At 39.8% G+C, this 17,511-nt stretch overlaps 4 protein-coding genes across 6 annotated transcripts; 3 read left to right on the top strand and 1 right to left on the bottom strand.

The window, feature by feature from the left end:
• The first annotated feature begins 110 nt into the window (after positions 1 to 110).
• Positions 111 to 2,471, top strand: LOC110854410. Its single transcript, XM_035846384.1, has 3 exons — positions 111 to 1,480; positions 1,573 to 1,925; positions 2,005 to 2,471. The coding sequence occupies exons 1-3, from the start codon at positions 1,074 to 1,076 to the stop codon at positions 2,100 to 2,102; spliced, it is 858 nt and encodes a 285-aa protein (XP_035702277.1). The 5' UTR covers positions 111 to 1,073; the 3' UTR covers positions 2,103 to 2,471.
• A 1,679-nt stretch (positions 2,472 to 4,150) lies between these two features.
• LOC110854387 (ornithine decarboxylase) lies at positions 4,151 to 9,013 on the top strand. Of its 2 annotated transcripts, none has more exons than XM_022102822.2 (9): positions 4,151 to 4,398; positions 6,421 to 6,558; positions 6,638 to 6,734; positions 6,845 to 6,921; positions 7,006 to 7,178; positions 7,266 to 7,525; positions 7,631 to 7,917; positions 8,003 to 8,217; positions 8,294 to 9,013. In XM_022102822.2, the coding sequence occupies exons 2-9, from the start codon at positions 6,466 to 6,468 to the stop codon at positions 8,556 to 8,558; spliced, it is 1,467 nt and encodes a 488-aa protein (XP_021958514.1). In that variant the 5' UTR covers positions 4,151 to 4,398; positions 6,421 to 6,465; the 3' UTR covers positions 8,559 to 9,013. The 2 variants fall into 2 exon arrangements, with proteins under 2 accessions (XP_021958514.1, XP_035702275.1); XM_035846382.1 differs by having other exon boundaries at positions 6,153 to 6,558.
• A 164-nt stretch (positions 9,014 to 9,177) lies between these two features.
• LOC110854395 (KH domain-containing, RNA-binding, signal transduction-associated protein 2) lies at positions 9,178 to 12,631 on the bottom strand. Of its 2 annotated transcripts, none has more exons than XM_022102833.2 (10): positions 12,388 to 12,631; positions 11,982 to 12,284; positions 11,767 to 11,894; positions 11,564 to 11,680; positions 11,413 to 11,469; positions 11,167 to 11,230; positions 11,075 to 11,092; positions 10,772 to 11,007; positions 10,373 to 10,637; positions 9,178 to 10,249 (listed from the first exon to the last, which is right to left on the bottom strand). In XM_022102833.2, the coding sequence occupies exons 2-10, from the start codon at positions 12,205 to 12,207 to the stop codon at positions 10,173 to 10,175; spliced, it is 1,188 nt and encodes a 395-aa protein (XP_021958525.1). In that variant the 5' UTR covers positions 12,208 to 12,284; positions 12,388 to 12,631; the 3' UTR covers positions 9,178 to 10,172. The 2 variants fall into 2 exon arrangements, with proteins under 2 accessions (XP_021958525.1, XP_021958534.1); XM_022102842.2 differs by having other exon boundaries at positions 11,982 to 12,220.
• A 287-nt stretch (positions 12,632 to 12,918) lies between these two features.
• LOC110854367 (broad-complex core protein isoforms 1/2/3/4/5) lies at positions 12,919 to 16,929 on the top strand. The gene is made up of 9 exons (XM_022102798.2): positions 12,919 to 13,222; positions 13,362 to 13,671; positions 13,752 to 13,836; positions 13,924 to 14,108; positions 14,177 to 14,690; positions 14,775 to 14,948; positions 15,059 to 15,253; positions 15,398 to 15,452; positions 15,575 to 16,929. Exons 2-9 carry the CDS (start codon positions 13,378 to 13,380, stop codon positions 15,732 to 15,734), a joined length of 1,662 nt encoding a protein of 553 aa, XP_021958490.1. The 5' UTR covers positions 12,919 to 13,222; positions 13,362 to 13,377; the 3' UTR covers positions 15,735 to 16,929.
• The last annotated feature ends 582 nt before the right edge of the window (positions 16,930 to 17,511 follow it).

Here is a 17,511-nt window from a genome sequence, read left to right as displayed (position 1 = left end):
GAAGAACCTGTTGACGAGCACATTAAAATGGCACATTGCATTATGTTAAACAAAAAGCAACATCGTTTGAAGCAGTCCATTTACACATTAAGCTGCCCAGTGATACATAAACCAATGGCACAATGTATAGATAACTCTATCTAAGCATACGCATGTGTACAAGGCACATATTAAAGCTCTCAGGTGATTTTTCTTGCAAAAATCCACTTTTACAAAACAAGAAGAGGTACCCACAAAATAAAGAGCCTTTACAAAGGACACCATCAAATGATTGTCTTGGCTAAAGTCATTGGCTGCACAATTGGCTAAAGTCGTTTTGGCTTTCGCTAATCCAAGTGTTTTTTTTTTCATTTGGTTAAGAAACAAATACATAATTAGATGAGTAACATTATGTCACTTTTTTACTTTTTACCTAATCAATTTAAAAATTAAAGCCGATTGCATTTTAAAATAGCAGGCAAAATTATAATTGCATTCAGATACATAACTTTAACTTGGTCGTCTCTATCTTAACATGTGATTTACACATTTTATCCCACATTTTATCCCATTTTATCCTTTTGATAATACAATAAAAATTGTTCCCGGTCTTGTTTTGCCAAAGTGCATTTGCCAATATAACCATCGCAGAGTGTGCCTCGACTCGTTATTTCAGTGCAATTACGAAGACGTTGTATTAACCCCAGTGGTTTTGAAAGAATTTTGCCAAGCAATCACCCGGCGGAATGTGAGACAAAGGCAGGTGGACAGGGAATTATTATTACTTCATTACAAACCAATGAAGGGTGCACCTCACCAAATGACGATTCCCCACTTACTATTAGTTAAGATGGCAGACTTCAACAACTGCAAATTTCTTGACCACCAAATGATGCACCCTGTCGAAAACAATGAAGTGCAGTTTTTGAAATTGTGCTACCTTGTTAATCGCACCACGTTTAAACTTGTGTAACAGCGTCCGAGGTCACTGTCACTGTTGTGAGTAACCTACTCTGGTCCACATCGCCTTGTGCATACCATACGTATTTATATACATACATAACTATGTAAATACGCTGGCGTGTGGCCCCATCATGGAAAAGTGTCATATTTCACGTCACAGTTTCTTGGTAATTATGGTGGCATTGTTGGTGGGAAATTGTACCAGTGTTTCACTAGAGCATTCAAAAATAGGGAATAAAAGCATCCAGAAAGCAGCACACAATGAAACTGTCCGGCCAGAAAATAATTGTGTCGGGGACGAGAGGAGCTGTGAAGAAAGTTCAGAAAGTGCGAGAAGCAACACTGGAGGTGAATACCGTTATGCCGTCGGGGAAGCGTCACATGAGGAAGAGGACGTGCTGCCAATATCAACCTCCGATGGTTTCAAACGGGTCGACTTTCTCTGGAGAAAGCGACTTAAGGATCTCGAGTTTCTGGTCCTTTTTCTCGCCGTGACAGGAATCCCACTCCTCTTCACACTGGCTGCTCTAATTCTTACGTAATGATCTTTTTCTATCGCCTGGCATTTAAGAATCCTGAGACAATCTCAGTTTCTGGTACGGTTCACTCATTTCTCATAATCATAACCAGGGAATCTTCAACTGGCTTCAATGGAGTGCGAGAATCCACAAAGTCGGCCGTCGGCGGGTTTGGATGGGGAGGAGGAGGAGTGGATGGTACGACTATGGCCGGGTGGGACGAGCCCCCACAAGATTTGATCGCAACCAAAGATAAAGTCGCTTTCACGAAGGACATTCTCCGCGTGGCGTCGCAGAGTCTGAATCTGGCGTCAAACACGGTGGACCTGTTCAATACGTTGCGAGGGTCGGATATTTCGTCTGGGGGAGGAGGGGATGATGGGGGCGGGAATGGAGGACGGGGGGAGGAGCTCGCTGCTGGTGTCAATAAGGTTGGAGTCTCAAATAATGCCAGTAATACTAATGGTATGTGACAACCATTTTCATTTTTATCGTCCAGCAAGACTGTGTTGCTTACTTCTTTACATTTATTTTCCTGTTACAGAAGGAGATCGAAGGAGCTCGAATATAAGATTCGTGTCCAAACTTATCCAGTTGTCAACCACCTCGATTGGGTTTATTCTCCAAATTTTAAACTACTAACCTCACACATATGCTGCATATATTTGTACATACGTATGCAGACAGACAGTTCATGTGACATGGACATGAATCATGTCCCCTCCCACTACTACCACCACACAGCCGATGCTGTACATTTACCTCAATTATCAAGCGAGTGATGCGCAGATAATATTTTACTTCATTCCTAGTACACATAAATTTTTATATCAATAAAGGGGCGACAATAATAAAAAACGGTGCTTTCAAGTACTTGACCAGTTACGCTGAAACTCAATCGACAAATATTTTCCTATCATCTTTATAGGTTAGACTGCTACTCACACACACTGCTCTCGATTTATTTGTATTCAAGGCAATACTATAATAAATATGTAGTACTTGGATAAATTTCATCGAAAGTTTGTGTGTCGCACGATGTAGTAGGGACATATCGCCATACAAACTAGACGCATTGATGGTGAAATGGAAATTATACTGATAATAATGACGACGATGATGATACAGGCAGTGACTAATTATTGTCAACTATTAGTAGTTTTGGATGGTTATGTTATACATATTCATATGCGATGAAATTGGAACTTTGGACTATCTGGGCGTCCAAGACCAGAAGGAACCAGTCAGTCCAGGCTTCTTCTTCCTTGGGAGGAAATATTTCCCACTTTGATGCACGCTGATGTCCGTACCACAGACAGACTTGAGTGGAAAACGATAATGAAGACATCCCTCCCATCGCCCCCTCTTGACGCAGCTCTCCCTCCGTCGCTTAGCATAAACAATTCTGCAGAGTTATCGTCAGCAATAATCGTCACACTTTCTTCGAATGTAGCAATGGGTAGAAATTCAAAACAACCCAAACTCTTTTCTTGGAGTGTGCATACATAAATAAATAACAAATGCGTAACTGAGCCGTTATTGCATTCAGGTTTGCTGTGAGTGGTTTGAGCAGTCAACGCGTCTTAACATAATGCCATTTCATTCACTCCTCGCAAGTTTATACCTACGGATACATGGGCAAAGTTATAAGAGGGCATTTGTATGTAAGTACATATGTGTATGAAAGCTTAGCCGTGCCAGTTGGGTCGACCCCTCAGCTACCTAGTTGGTGTATAGCAATAATAAAAATAAAAACATAAAGACGATGGTACAGGGTCGTACGGGTTGAACTGGTTAGATCTGGAAAATCCGGTTTAATCCGGTGTCAAAAACGCCTAAGCGTTGTTGGGTGACCATCCATCCGAGGGATGCTGGATCAACCTAAATCGGGATATTCCTCAAGCAATAGCGCAATTGCATATTACGAATGATGCGTCAACTGTCCTCCTCGTGAATGAATGCAAACAAAGTTGTTGTCCTTATTTAATCCATCCAGTGTACAATAGTAATGTTCCACTTTCAGCAATCACAGTTTCAATAAGATTGGTTTTTACGCCGCAAATTCAATGCGTGTCTTTATTTAATATCATTGTGCAGTTGGGCGTCGTTTCAACAGGTTCCAAGAAATTGAGCTGGCTGGGCGCAGTTTGTCGTATGTGTGCGCATGACATGATATGGAGTCGTTGCTTTCGATACCATGCAAGACAGCCTTGCCCAAAAATTGAACCGAGTCCATGAGCCATCCATTGTTCAGCTTTTAGAAAAAGGTTACCCTCCTGGAACTGGTCATGAATCATAGTTCAATTCCATCAGCATATTATTCGTATTAAGGAAGACACCGTGGCCGATAAGCAGTTATATAATGGCTGAGGAGACCCTGGCTCTCAGTCAGCAATATGTCTGCCATACAGTTCCAGATCAATCAAGCTATGCTCCAACGATCCTTACCAACAAACCAACCTCATTGCCGAAGCATGATTTATTATTAGTCCGGGGGCTGCCTTGGTTCTGTCTCATGATGATAATTATCAACCACCAACCCACCAACTTATGCGCTTATGTAGTTAGCTGTGGTTAGTTAGTCGAGAGAGAGAGGGACAATCACGCAGCATTAAGTGATTATAGGTGGTGGGGGGATGGGAGGGAGGCTGATGACGGAACAAGAACGACTTTTGACAGCCGTGTGGTGAAATTTCGGTTCAGTAGTTGTTCTCAAGGCTCAGAAGAGGTTACGAAGAAGAAGCGATCTACGTCTCAGGTCAGGCTCGGCTCTGCAATCTCAACGCGCACGGTGTGGTTTACCAAAACCCCACAATACTCACAAAAAACTCTACCCACAAAGCTGTGTTCACATTCCCCCACCTCCACCACACCCACAAAACCACAACTCGATCTCCTCTTCCGGAATCACCAAAGTTTAACTCTACATCATCAAACTGTAAGTTCGCTTTTGTCCTTATCTTATTATTTTTGACGTCCATTATTCTACTCCACTCTTGTGAACTTTGACCTCAACTAAAAGATATATATACGGAATGCTTGAAAAGAAACGCCTATAGTTGTCTCATATACGCGCACATAGTATGCTTGGGTAGAAGTAAAATGATCATTGCGAAATAAATAAACCAGTCAATCGTCCCCGGCTTATTGCGAAGTACTATAAAGAAATAAAAGTAATCATTCCACCTCATCTCGATAACTTCGTTCAGGGTTCACTCCATCCGAATCTGTTGCCGCGGCGCTGCCCATCATCATCTTCATCAAAAGTCGTGATGTCATCAGCATCATTTGTTGTTTGTTAATCTGTACTGGCTCGTTGCTTATCACGCATCATCATAAATAATCCATGTCACTTGGTTGTCGTCTACGCTGCAAATTTTTCATTCATAATAATTTGGGGTGGTGACACCATAGACTTTACATTACATCCACGCTCCGTATTCCGTATCTTGAATGTTGGTTTTTGGGTTCATCAATTTCGCTGTATTGGACCACCACGATTTATTGCTATTGATACCCATCCAACAACTCAGCTAGTTTAAATCAGTTTGCATTAGTTATTACCACTATTATCAGGTTTTTAAAGTAAGATCTCAGGCTCACAGAAAGCAAATAACCAGTGGTGATGGGTATACACATTGACATTGTTGCATTAGTGTGCCGTTATCTTATCAAGGAATTATTTTAATGGCTGTACCATATGCTAGTTGAGATTTGGAGTCGTGTAAAGTCTAGATAGTGAGTATTTAGAGCAATAAGTGTACAAGTGTAGGAATCAATAGAGGAATGCATACATGTGAAATGTTATCTCGAGCAATGGTCATTGTGTAATAATATTAAAGCTCTTCATAATAATAAGGCAACGTTATCTATCTCAAGAAGAGTGGGATTTTAGTAGAAGATGTATGTACTTATTTAGATAGAGAGCAGGCAGGCAGAAGAGGTTCGGGTCTCCTTCATGGTTTTGAATGGCTGTGTTAAGTAGTTGCAGGAATTGGGCAGTGACCAATTCGTGGAAAAGATAATAAAATGAAGAAAGGAAGGACATCAACGTATTTGGTGACATTTAAAGTAGAGGGATGGATGGACCGGTTGAGGAGACATTCAATTGCAGGAATAATATGCATACTACATGCAAAAAGTATATAGATTCCATGCGTCACTAACCCCGAAAGTTGTAATGGGTGCAGTCAAGTCAGAGGGCACTATTGGGAGAGGACAAGCACCTGGCACCCAACAATTTAGACGTCACCATCTCATCACGCGTTGTGCGACACAATAAGATGTTGAATAGTTGGCAACAAAAATATGCTTGATGGAACCTCGACCTTCTTCACCCGTCCAGACGAGACAGACGAATTGTTAATTTGTATGAGGAAAATCCTTCAGCAGGGTATCAACTCCAGTTTGTACTACTATTAAGGTCATCAGCATTCATTGTTACGCCGTTTCTGGCCCAAGGTTAGCATCGCATAATGTCCACTCATTCATAGAGGATGATGTGAATAGATGACACGAATTGCACATATTATTCATTCATATCATTATCCCCTTACTGCAAAGAGAGATGGTAATTGTCGGACAAGTGCGGCGTCCTCAATAATCATATAATATCGAAATATGATACCGTCACTGTTGTTCGTTTAATGGCTGAATTGTTGAAAAATGGAAACTGACTTGGTTGGTCTTTAGATCAGAGAGTAAAGAAAGTTCATAGTTATTGGTCACTGGTCCAACTTGGTTGTGGTGGGAGGGAGGAAGGGTGCGGTGCGGTGATATCTTCCCCTGTTGACTGACGCCTGCTGCAGTCATCGTCGACTCAAGGCAGAGAGGATGGCCTCAACAATTCAGTCTCTCCTGTCACTGGCAGTCCATCTCAGTTGCGTCTACTACACCTCCGTCTGCTACTGGTCAGAAAAGAGAAAAGGTAACAACGGTTTTGGCTGTTGGTTTTACATAGGGCACGTTCTTCGGACCACACTCACCACACACCAACCCAATAACTATGGACTCCATCACCTATTTTGACGACCGGATACATCTCACCGCCTACAAACCTCGCATTCGAAACATTGCCAATGAGCTCACTCTCGCAAAGGTGAGTGTATCTGTGAATTATGAAATTACTAATGTCCATCATCATCATGCCCAACTAAGACCTTCATGTATACTTGAAGGTGACTGAAGAAGCTTTTTTCATCTGCGACCTGGGTGAAATCATTAAGAAGCATGAAGAATGGATCTCCCAATTGCCTCGCGTACAACCTCATTATGGTAATTACACTCACTCACTCACTCTTCTAAATTATCTGCATCGGTTGTAACTTTCTTCTTGTTCTTGAGCTAATCTCTTTGTATTTCATTCCATGTTCACGTCTCTGCAGCGGTCAAATGCAATGACAGTCGTCTGGTTCTACAAACATTGGCTGGACTTGGAACAGGATTTGATTGCGCCTCCAAGGTAGATTTGTGCTCGATAATACTGGAATAGGTCGAAAAATAACGTGAGAGGATGTGAATTTCATTCTTAAATAATTTTTCATAGGCGGAAATGCGCAAAGTGCTGGATCTTGGGGTAAATCCTTCCAGGATCATTTTTGCTAATCCTACCAAGCAAAATTCGCATGTCCGTGCAGCCGCTGAAAACAACGTGGTTCGAATGACATTTGACAATGAGGGGGAGCTGCACAAGATCAAAGCACTTCATCCCCGAGCGCAGTAAGTGTTGATTGCATATTTGAATGTGTAAAATTCAATTATTGGTGCCTATAAATTTCGATATTAAATATTTCCCTTGACTCGCAGGCTGGTCATTCGAATTCGTTGCGACGCGGAGAAAGCTCAGTGCCAACTCGGAATGAAGTTTGGAGTTTTGGTGGAAGAGGCTCCAGATTTGTTGGAGGCAGCACACGCTTTGGGTTTGGACGTAATTGGAGTGAGTTTCCATGTCGGGTCGGGTTGCATGGATCCCCCTGTGTTCGATCGGGCCATCAAGTCTTGCAAGTGGCTTTTTGGCGTTGGGAAGGAGATTGGTTTTGAAATGAACTTTTTGGATATTGGCGGAGGTATGTAATTTCTTCCATTTCGATAGCATCGTATTCATTCAAGAAGTTGGCGCATGGTCTATGAAGCATTGTTTTAAGACGCTGAGATTTAATAATAACTTTCAGGATTTCCGGGAAACACGGGAACATCCATTAAAGAGATCGCGTCCGTGGTCAACGGATCTTTGGCTGCTCATTTTCCGGAAGAATGTGGTGTTGAGATTATCGCAGAGCCGGGCCGATTCTACGTCGCTTCGGCATTTACATTGACCACACTGGTGCATTCGATTCGAGAAATTAAAGGAAATGAGACAGGAGACAACAAGTACATGTACTACATCAACGATGGCGTTTATGGCAGCTTCAATTGCGTCATTTACGACCATGCCGTGGTTCACCCAGAACTGCTCAAGGTAACTGTTTCTAGTAGTTTCTTCCGTTCCCTAATCTTCGGATCATTAAGACTCGATTTTTTTCTATCTCAATTTAACCATCAAGAACTATGAAGACGACAAGAAGACGTATGAATCAAGTATCTGGGGCCCAACTTGTGACGGGCTAGACAACGTTTGTCCGCGAGAAATGATGCCGAAACTGGATATGGGCGATTGGCTTCTCTTTCGTAATATGGGGGCTTACACTTTGGTAGCAGGTGGAACATTCAACGGATTCCCGACGCCGAAAATCTATTTTGTGGCATCATATGAATCATGGTCAGTATATACACACAAAGATTAAAAAATAGTTAAATTTGAATCCTCAGGACTCACGCGCTATACATTGATTTAGGTGTCAATTGAAGGAATTCATGAATCCAGAAGAATTTGTCACTGACAATGTGCCAATTCTAATGAAGGCGGGCGTGGGATGCAACCGCGATGCTGTCGGATGGGCTTCTGTCGCGGGGGCAGCTGGCTCTAGCTCTGGCTGCCTAAATAATGTCCTCAATGTATTTGAGCAACCACTCCCAGCCGTGGTTTGCGACAGTCCAAATAACACCAACAACTATTTGGACAATGTCTTTCAGTTTCCTGCAAACATTCAAGCTCAATAATGACGCTCATTCTATAATTCATAATTCATTTAATTTCATGGGACGTTTTCAAGGAGTCTTCTTACCCGATCCATCATCGTACTGATGTCTCCTCCTCCCACTATTTCCTCAATCTCTATTCCATTATCTATATAAAAATGTTTTTTGCTCTATAGTTTCACTCCGAAGCAGAAGAAGGTTCATGAGATTCTTTTGATGAAGCAATTTTTTAATTCAATTTTAATAATTTATGAATGATGTTCGTCTCGTCTCGGCTTTGATTAACACTCATCAGACGAGATGATATCATTTGACTAGTTTTACTACACACATTTATGTTAGCATAAGCTTCCGGGGGTTTAACATTTAAGAATACATCAACAGATGACTCAATCACAATTTATTCTTATGTACAAATGGAACTGATTTTTAACTGCTCTTGGAATAAAAATTGTGGGATATTTGTCAAACCATAACTGAAAATTGTGTTAAGTTCTTTTCATGATTATGCATTTACTCGTTCAATGTGTTCAAAACTGTAGTCTTATTATTAGTTGTCGTTTTTAAACAATATACTTTTTTCTTCTTTAATGCAGATTTTGGTTCAATTATTTGATTGACACACATTGCACAAAATTTATAGCATTTTAAGGCTATGATTTTATATTTTTTTATTAAATTTAACTTTAATATTCAAAAGAACATATCATCTCCCGAATCTCTTTTCCCTTCCGATTTTTAACTATTGTGTGTAGCAGATTAATTTTTAAACGTGGACAGTCAGTTTGTTTTTATTTCTGACCGTCCATTTTGTTTTTGAAGAGTTAACAAATTTCTTTTAAAATGCAACAAGAAGCTTCAAATTCAGCATTCTATTTATCATATAACAATTAATCATCTGAAAACTTTGTATTGAATAAAAGTTCATGGAACTTTGTTTAAGGAACAATTTATCGCGTTTTTTTTAAATAACACGAACTGTTATTAGTATTGCTTCTAAGTATTATTGGTAAACTGTCCCTTTAGCGTTGTTCTTTATGCTAAGTCGTAAACAAATCGTTTATTATTATTTATATAATAATTGTGTAAATTGTGTTTGCAAAGAGCAGTAGGAAGTAAAGATTCGCATTGTCCATCACCACCAACATTAAATAACCACCATCGGCATAATTTTGTTTTATAAATAGGAAGAGACAATTTTTTAAATAGTTCACTCAACTTTAACACACTATAAGTATATATACCACCATTTCCATAGTCGATAACGTTATGTGTTACGATGACTGGAGGATGTTTTTTTTTTTTAAATTTCTTAACAAGAAGTAGTGTAAACTATAAAGCTGAATGACAATGTAATTATGTTTTTTCGTCTTTAAGAAAGGGTTGTCACTTTTTTAACCTTTCGAAGCACACAAGGAAGAATAGAAAACATAAATATCGGAAATGCGACGGTTAGTTTGAAGTTAAATTTTTATGAATTATTTTTCAACTTGTCCATGTTATAAGCTTATTCATCCTGCATATCGATATCATTGAGATATATAGTAATACAAATATGGATCCTCCTAGACGTTGTTTTTTAATATTAATTAATATTAAATAGGAGGCGATGAGATTCGCATTAAAAGGATGTTATTATTTTTTATATGGAGCGTAACGAGTGCTGGACATTTTGCCTCCGCGAGAAGAAGGCATTGCTCCATAAGATCCATCTATAAGGAAAGTGAACAAAAATTAGCTCCAAATCAAAGAAGCAATCTGGGATAAAAATATGCGCATGTATCATTTTCATATGGACAAGTTTGTAAAAGTAAATAACCAAGAGTACTGCTTACTGTCAACTGGTGGATAATACACATCCGCACTACCATAATATGACGCATACGGGTCTTCGTCATATGGCCCGGAAGAGTAAGATCGACTTGGCGGTGGCGGACTTCTTGATCTCGGCATATGAGATGACCCACGACGGTCAACAAAATCATTAGAACGAGGAGCATCCATCGTTCGCCATTGTCCAGAATCTCCGTAATTAGTTGTCTTCATGGGTTCGCTTCGTCGCTGGGGTGGCGGGCTCATTTCATTTGGATACCGGCGATACTATACATATACCAGGGAAATATTTTTTGTTAACACGTGTACAATAAATCAATAAATCCATGTATTTCTATGTTATATATTGCAATACTAGCTTAATAGTAAATATAAGGTTGGAAACAAACTAGTCAAAGTACCACTGGTGGAGATGGAGGGTCATAATCGTAGACCGGTTGTGGTGCAGCAGAACGATGATGGTGAGACCGTGAAGGTTGGTCCAGAGGTGGGTATGACCGTTGCTGAGAAGACGGGGGGTACCTTGGGTTGTGACTCTCGCCACCGCCACTACCACTTCCGCCTCCTCCCATTCCCATCCTCCCACTGGAGCTTGCAATCCAAGGAAGACTTTCCAATGTTCTGTTGTCACTGAGAACTGAGAAAGACGGAAGGATTAGGTTGAATTACTTATGTACACATTTCATACACAATGCTTTTCTTACCTTGCTCTTTGAGACAACCTGAAAAGTATCATATGTATATCATGAATTAAACTTATGAATTAAAGATTAACAGTAAAAAAGAAGCGACTTACTAACGGCATAAGCCATTCTCTTGTAGGCCTCGGAAGCAGACGCAGTGACATGAATGGACACATGCTACAATTTAATTATATTCGACGTTATAAAGTGGTATATTTGTAAGGTCTCTTACTTAATTGAAAGCTTTTGAATTTTGTTAAATTAATTAATCATGATTTTGATAATTTATATACCAGCGATTTTCACCGTCTAGTCTAATGTATTAACCTTATAAAAAGTTGCATATATTATTAACATACCATATCGTCATTCAAATGAAGATACTTCGGATCATTAGCTCGACGAAGTTCCTCTTCCTAAAACAATAAAATATGATCATAATTTATATATAATCAAACCTATCTTTATATTAGGCTATACATATTCTAAAAAATAAGCAATGGTGTTCACCTTATCTTTGTCTTTCATTACACCCTTTCCTAGTAAAACCATTTTTGCGGAAGTTTCTTTCATCAACGCCTTCAAATAGGCGCCTTTCGGTCCAATGATCCTCCCAGCATAATTAAACTGCAATAACAAACCCAATGAATTAATGATTTTAATATGACGCGTCGCATTGATCCCACAATATCAATACTCTATTCTCTACTCGCCTTGGGAAAAAGACGCGAAGGTGGCATCGCCTTTGCCATGAGAGTAATTGGTGGATCATTGTACAAGTCGATGAAAATCGGTTCTTGTGCCATGGTTCCGTACGACCCCCTCGAGGCCCGGTCAAGTTCTAATAAGAAAAATAGATTATCATATTATTTACCCATTAATAGCATCGCGGTACTTGGACGTTTCTGTCCTTTCCAAACTAACATACCAGCCTGGATTAGTCGATGTACATGTGGATACTGCTCCGCGTCCAATGAATCGCGCTCTTTGACCAAATTACGTAAAAACTTATTAAAGTTGTCATCCACTGGTCCTTCGTAGTTACCCCCACCAATTCGTTCTGGTTCGTCTTTAATCATTATTTTGTTGCTAGTTTTGCGTCCAAATCCTCGGCGACCACCCACGTCAGTGGAGTCAGCTCCATCGGACGACATTATTTCAATAATACTAAACAAATACTATTAGTTAATTACTAAAATCTCTTCTTTTCCAAGACGTGTCATAAAAATATCTGCAAGCCAAATGTAATTGGAACAAATTAGAATTATATATAAGGGCCGCCGGCTCTGCCTCTCTCACTATTAACACGCAATAATACTATCAATTAGGCTCACCTCCTTTCTTCCCGTCCTTGTTTCTCCTCCAAACTAAATGGTCGTCGTTATAATTGTCAAATATTGTTTGCAATTGAAATAAGTAACTTAAATTTAATAACAATTTCACAGTTTTTCTAAGGTTTGAAACCTTCGTGTTTCTGATGACAGACAGGTTCTAAATAATAATCTGCTGTTTCCTTGAGCAGCCAGGAACCTCGCGTTGAAAATAACGTAGTTGAAGTGGATCCAGTCAAGCAAGCAAGCAGGCAGCCTGTTCTCAAGTTGCCTGTAATAAATAGTTTAGATCTGCTGGAGAAGCGGAGGTCGGACTGTTGTCCAAACTTGGAGGTTAGGCAGCCGCGGTGGGAGACGACCAGTCACGTCGTCATAAACTTGAAACCCGAAAAAACCGAATGATCAGTCCGTGAATCTCTCTCCCATAGTTCCGCATGCCTCCGAGTCAACAACAATGAGGAACTAATGTGGTGGTGGTGGTAGTCGTGTCTATCAAGGAACGACTATAGGACTATAATCGGTCGGACTATAGGGAGACGCTGTCATGGCTGTCCTGGCGATACTAACTTCACTACCCTTTTCACTTTTAGTCTGTTTTTTAGTATCGACGAAAAATTATTATAGCGACTGATTGAAATTATTCTTCAAAGTTAGGCAGGGATTCAGTTTTAAGGGGTCCTAAGGGTTCACCACTTGTACTTCCTCCTCTCACTGTTAGGGGCTTGCAGCTTGCACAATACACACAGTTTGTCAGGTCAAGGGTCCTGTCCCCGTTGGTCGCGGCGTCAGACATCATCACCGAAGCGTTGACGTGACGTAGTCGTATCCCGCCAAACATGTGAGTATGGTTTAATGATTATTGATTGATAAACAACAAGAAAGAAACAGTGAGCCGCTCACCGTGCTTGCAACACACATTATCTTAATTTTAAAATATTATGGGTCGTACTAATTACGTGATGCAATTTTCTTGACAGATATTTGACATCAAAGATGAATATGAACACTGGGCCACCACCGTTCTCATCCACTCAACAACAACAAACATCTCAGCCTGTCCAGCAACAGACCACCACCACGGCACCCCCACTTCCGACCCCTCCGGAAGCAACACAGCAGTTCTGCCTTCGCTGGAATAGTTACCCCGTTACTGTTGCGACACAGTTAGCAGAACTCCGGGCGCAAGAAGACTTTGTCGATGTTACTTTGGCATGTGATGGGAGGCAGTTGAAAGCACATAAACTCGTCTTATCTGCCTGCAGCCCATATTTTATGCAACTATTTAAGGTGGGTGCTTTATAACTAAAGCATAGCAAGTAGAATTATATAATTAACCTTTTCTCTGTGTTTCTGTTTTACTTATACAGAGCACACCCTGTCAACATCCCGTCATTTTCCTTCATGAAGTTGGCTTCCGCCAGTTAGTTGCCTTGTTGGAGTTTATGTACGCTGGTATGTGTTCACATAAATTAATTAGTCACTTTTTTCGACCCCAATTGTTTAATTTACCCGACATGACTAGAATTTGACATTTTTCAGGGGAAGTAAATGTCTCCCAAGTGGAATTGCCAGCTTTGCTTAGAACAGCAGAGGCTCTTCAAGTTCGTGGATTAGCTGACACGACAGCAAACAACAACAGCAACAACAATAATACTACGAATAATTCGAACAATACAAATTGTCCTCCTCCTCAGCAGCAGCATCAACAGCAACAACCAAAGCCTGTAATTTGAAGGATTTGCTCAGTGTATTGAATGACTTGTGTAAAAATTATGCTTATTTTTTGTTGTAGAATTTCTCTCCTCAGTATGGACAAATGCTTGGCCACCAACAGCAACTTCAACATCCTGTGATGAATAACACGCTTCCAATTCCACCAGCTCAACTGCCCCTTGACCAAAGTAATAGTAGTAGTGGTGGCTGTGGTGTGGGTGGGAGTGGCATGCAGATGTCGATACCTTCAGGTGATATGCCAAGTAATAATAACAACAACAACAACATTCTTGCATCTCAACAACCAACAGTAATGGGATCCCTTCCCATTGTACCGAGCTCAATGACTAATACTGCAACAACTTCAAATCACAACAACAACAACATGTCCAACATTGCACACTCCATGATAAATTCAAAACTGGAAGCAAATTCTAGCAATGTCGGAGGAAACAAAAATAACGATGTTGGTGAAGAAGACGATGATGATGATGCCAATGATTTTGAAATGTTGGAGGCGTTGGGACAGTCGAAAGGTGAAAATTACATACACGACGGGACTGGTGACATGTCTGGAGATCTGGAAGATACAGGTTAGTGTAGTGATAAATAAATATTGTCATAATAATTAGTTGAATAACGCTAGCTGACTTTGCGTTCTTTTTCAAATTCAAAAGGACAAATATTTCCTGACGATCCATTAGCGATAGGATTCGACGTGGGAGATGAGGATGGGGATGGAGGCAACGGAGATGAGAACCAGTCTGAGGAAGAAAGTTCCGAAGTTTCAGACGATGATGATGGTGAATGCAAAGAATTTGCATATCAGTCTGACGCTTCGTACAGCCAAGGTGAGAAAGTGATGATAATAAAAACAGCATAGTAATCCAAAATCTCCGCGTTGAAGAAAAAGCAATTCTAATTCCAATTTTGACATTCTTGTTGATTTCACGTTTTTCAGAGGGAATGAGTGAAGGTGATGGAATTCCCAATCCCAATGGGGAAAATGCTCCTGGTCCTTCCGGCCTACATCCCGGACTTGAACCAGGTGCCATTGTTCCCGGCAGTAAAGCTGATGATTGCAGTGGAGGAACAAGTACAAGTGCCAGAAACCGTTTATCTCGATCACTTTGGCCTCCTGGAATACCATATCATGGTATCGTAAATTTGTATTCAAGTTCTTTCCCAATACATATTAAATCCACACCTATTTTATTGGAAATGATACATCTAAATATTAATGAGGAAAATTTCGAACCTTCTTGTCATTCATTGGGTAACACTTTTCTCTATTTCGTAGGTCCACAACAATGTCCGTATTGCACACGTGTTCTTAGCAATGTAGGAAACTGGAGGTGAGAATTTCATGGTCATACATGTATATGTAATTGGTGCAAGTGACAAAGTCCCGGGTCTCTGTTGGCCACCATATTCATGGTAATAAATAAAGTCAACATTGCTATTTTTATTCTATTAGGAAACATGTTCTCACAATGCATTTTGCCCGAGAGAAAATCTTCAAGTGTCGTCACTGCACCAGTTCTTTCAGAACAGCGGAATATCTTCAAAAGCATTATGTGAGAGTCCACAACTACCCACAGAAGATGACCCGGCGTAAATACGTGGAACCAACGTAATATTTAATGCTGGGGAAAACTAAAGTAGCGTGAAGAGACTGCAACAATTTATTGATTTCAACTAGACTATATCACGGTCAGTTTCTTAATCGTGGCCTTAGTTTTATTTTATGTTCAGTTTTACTATTATACAGACTGAGATTCAAACGCAACTGTACTTGCTGTACTTTTTTTTACTAAGCTAAGATAATGATGATTACATATTCTACATAAATTCTCTATTTTAATAGAAATTATTATGAAAGCAGAAGAAGCATCGAAATATTTAGATAAATATATCTTTTTAAATATCAACGCCCTGCGACTGGAATTACCAAATAATTAGTTAGTTTTAGTGCCAAATATTATACACACGGTTGTTATAAGTTTTATAAATAAGTTTGGCTTTTAATGAATACTCGAACCGGTGAATTATAGTTTCGATCATGTTATATTTTATTATGCAAGTTAGTTTGTCAAGTTATTTTATTACGGGAGTTAACAGACCCTGTGCGTTTACCTTAATTCCAAATCTGTAATAATATCGGTTTTTCTATGATTATGGGTTTTTTATTACATCGTTTGTATTCTGATTTTGTTTTATTATGCTTATTATTCCGTCTACTCCAAATATCAGCCATTCGTTCGTGTAATGGCAACGTATACAATACCACCAGCCCACGCTCTCCAGTCGCCTCGTCGTCGTTGTCGTCGTAAGAGTAAATACATCTATAATCTGCACTCTGGAAGATTTTATACATTTTTATCCATTCCCTTCCTTTTCCTTTTTAGTCTTTTTAATCCGTCCGTGGGTTAAATTCCCCCATTTTATGTTTTCGTCCTTCAAAAATAAGATTTCTTATATTCCATTTTGCTCCACCTGCTGATAAAATATATGATGATGATGCATTATCAAATGAAATGGTTCCATTTGGGATGAGATTTTTTTATTGTTGTCATTATTATTACACTACCGGTCGTCATCATCGTCGTCGTCGTCGCCGGTTCCTTTGCCCTCCTTTCACTCTCTCCAATTTAATGTGCGCATATAAAATTAGAATAATATTCATCTCCACATTGTGTGCGAGTGTTAATGTTACAGCCAAAGTGAGATATATTCTATCGTCGTTGTTACACAGAATTGTATGAAAATGAAGGAAAGTTATTTATTATCTTCGTTGTAATAAAATCTTTTGCAAGTCTCTTTATAATAAGATTTCTTGCTCCTACACACAATGCTGCATTACAACAAAAGTACCATGCATGATTTGATTGCGGCTCGTCCTCCTCCTGCATTATTACTAAATATTTCATCACCATGTTTTATTTGCCTATGTCACACACGTACTTATTATTATTTACTCTGAAGAAATTAACGGTTGTATTATCACCTCCATAAATTCTCGCTTTCTCGTCCTCCTTTCTTCGCAATCTCCCTCCCACATTTGCATTTTATCACACGACTTGGTGTGGAAGTGGGTGTTGTGAAGGAAAATGTCTAGAAAATTAATCCAGCAGAATCTCATCGTCTTGGATTGCTTTCTCCATACGCGTCGTCGTCATGTCTCATTTTCCCCGTGGAATACCCTGCACAGCAACTTTCCACTATACCACCACCTTCCCTCTCACTCTATCTCTTGCTATTACGAATTCATACATGAAGTTTATGGATTTTAGAAACTTTGAGATATTTACTTTCTCACATGTATGTTAATATTTAATGAATTTACACCAACTTTGCAATCCCATTATGCACAACTTTCCCGTGTACGGATACGCAATCTCTCCCCCATTGTGG

This window comes from Folsomia candida, unplaced genomic scaffold (assembly GCF_002217175.1).
Source record: "Folsomia candida strain VU population unplaced genomic scaffold, ASM221717v1 Fcan01_Sc001, whole genome shotgun sequence".
In the NCBI taxonomy this organism is placed as follows: Eukaryota; Metazoa; Arthropoda; class Collembola; order Entomobryomorpha; family Isotomidae; genus Folsomia; species Folsomia candida.
Note: the sequence above shows the minus strand (reverse complement) of the source record. Positions and strands in the feature narration are given on the sequence as shown.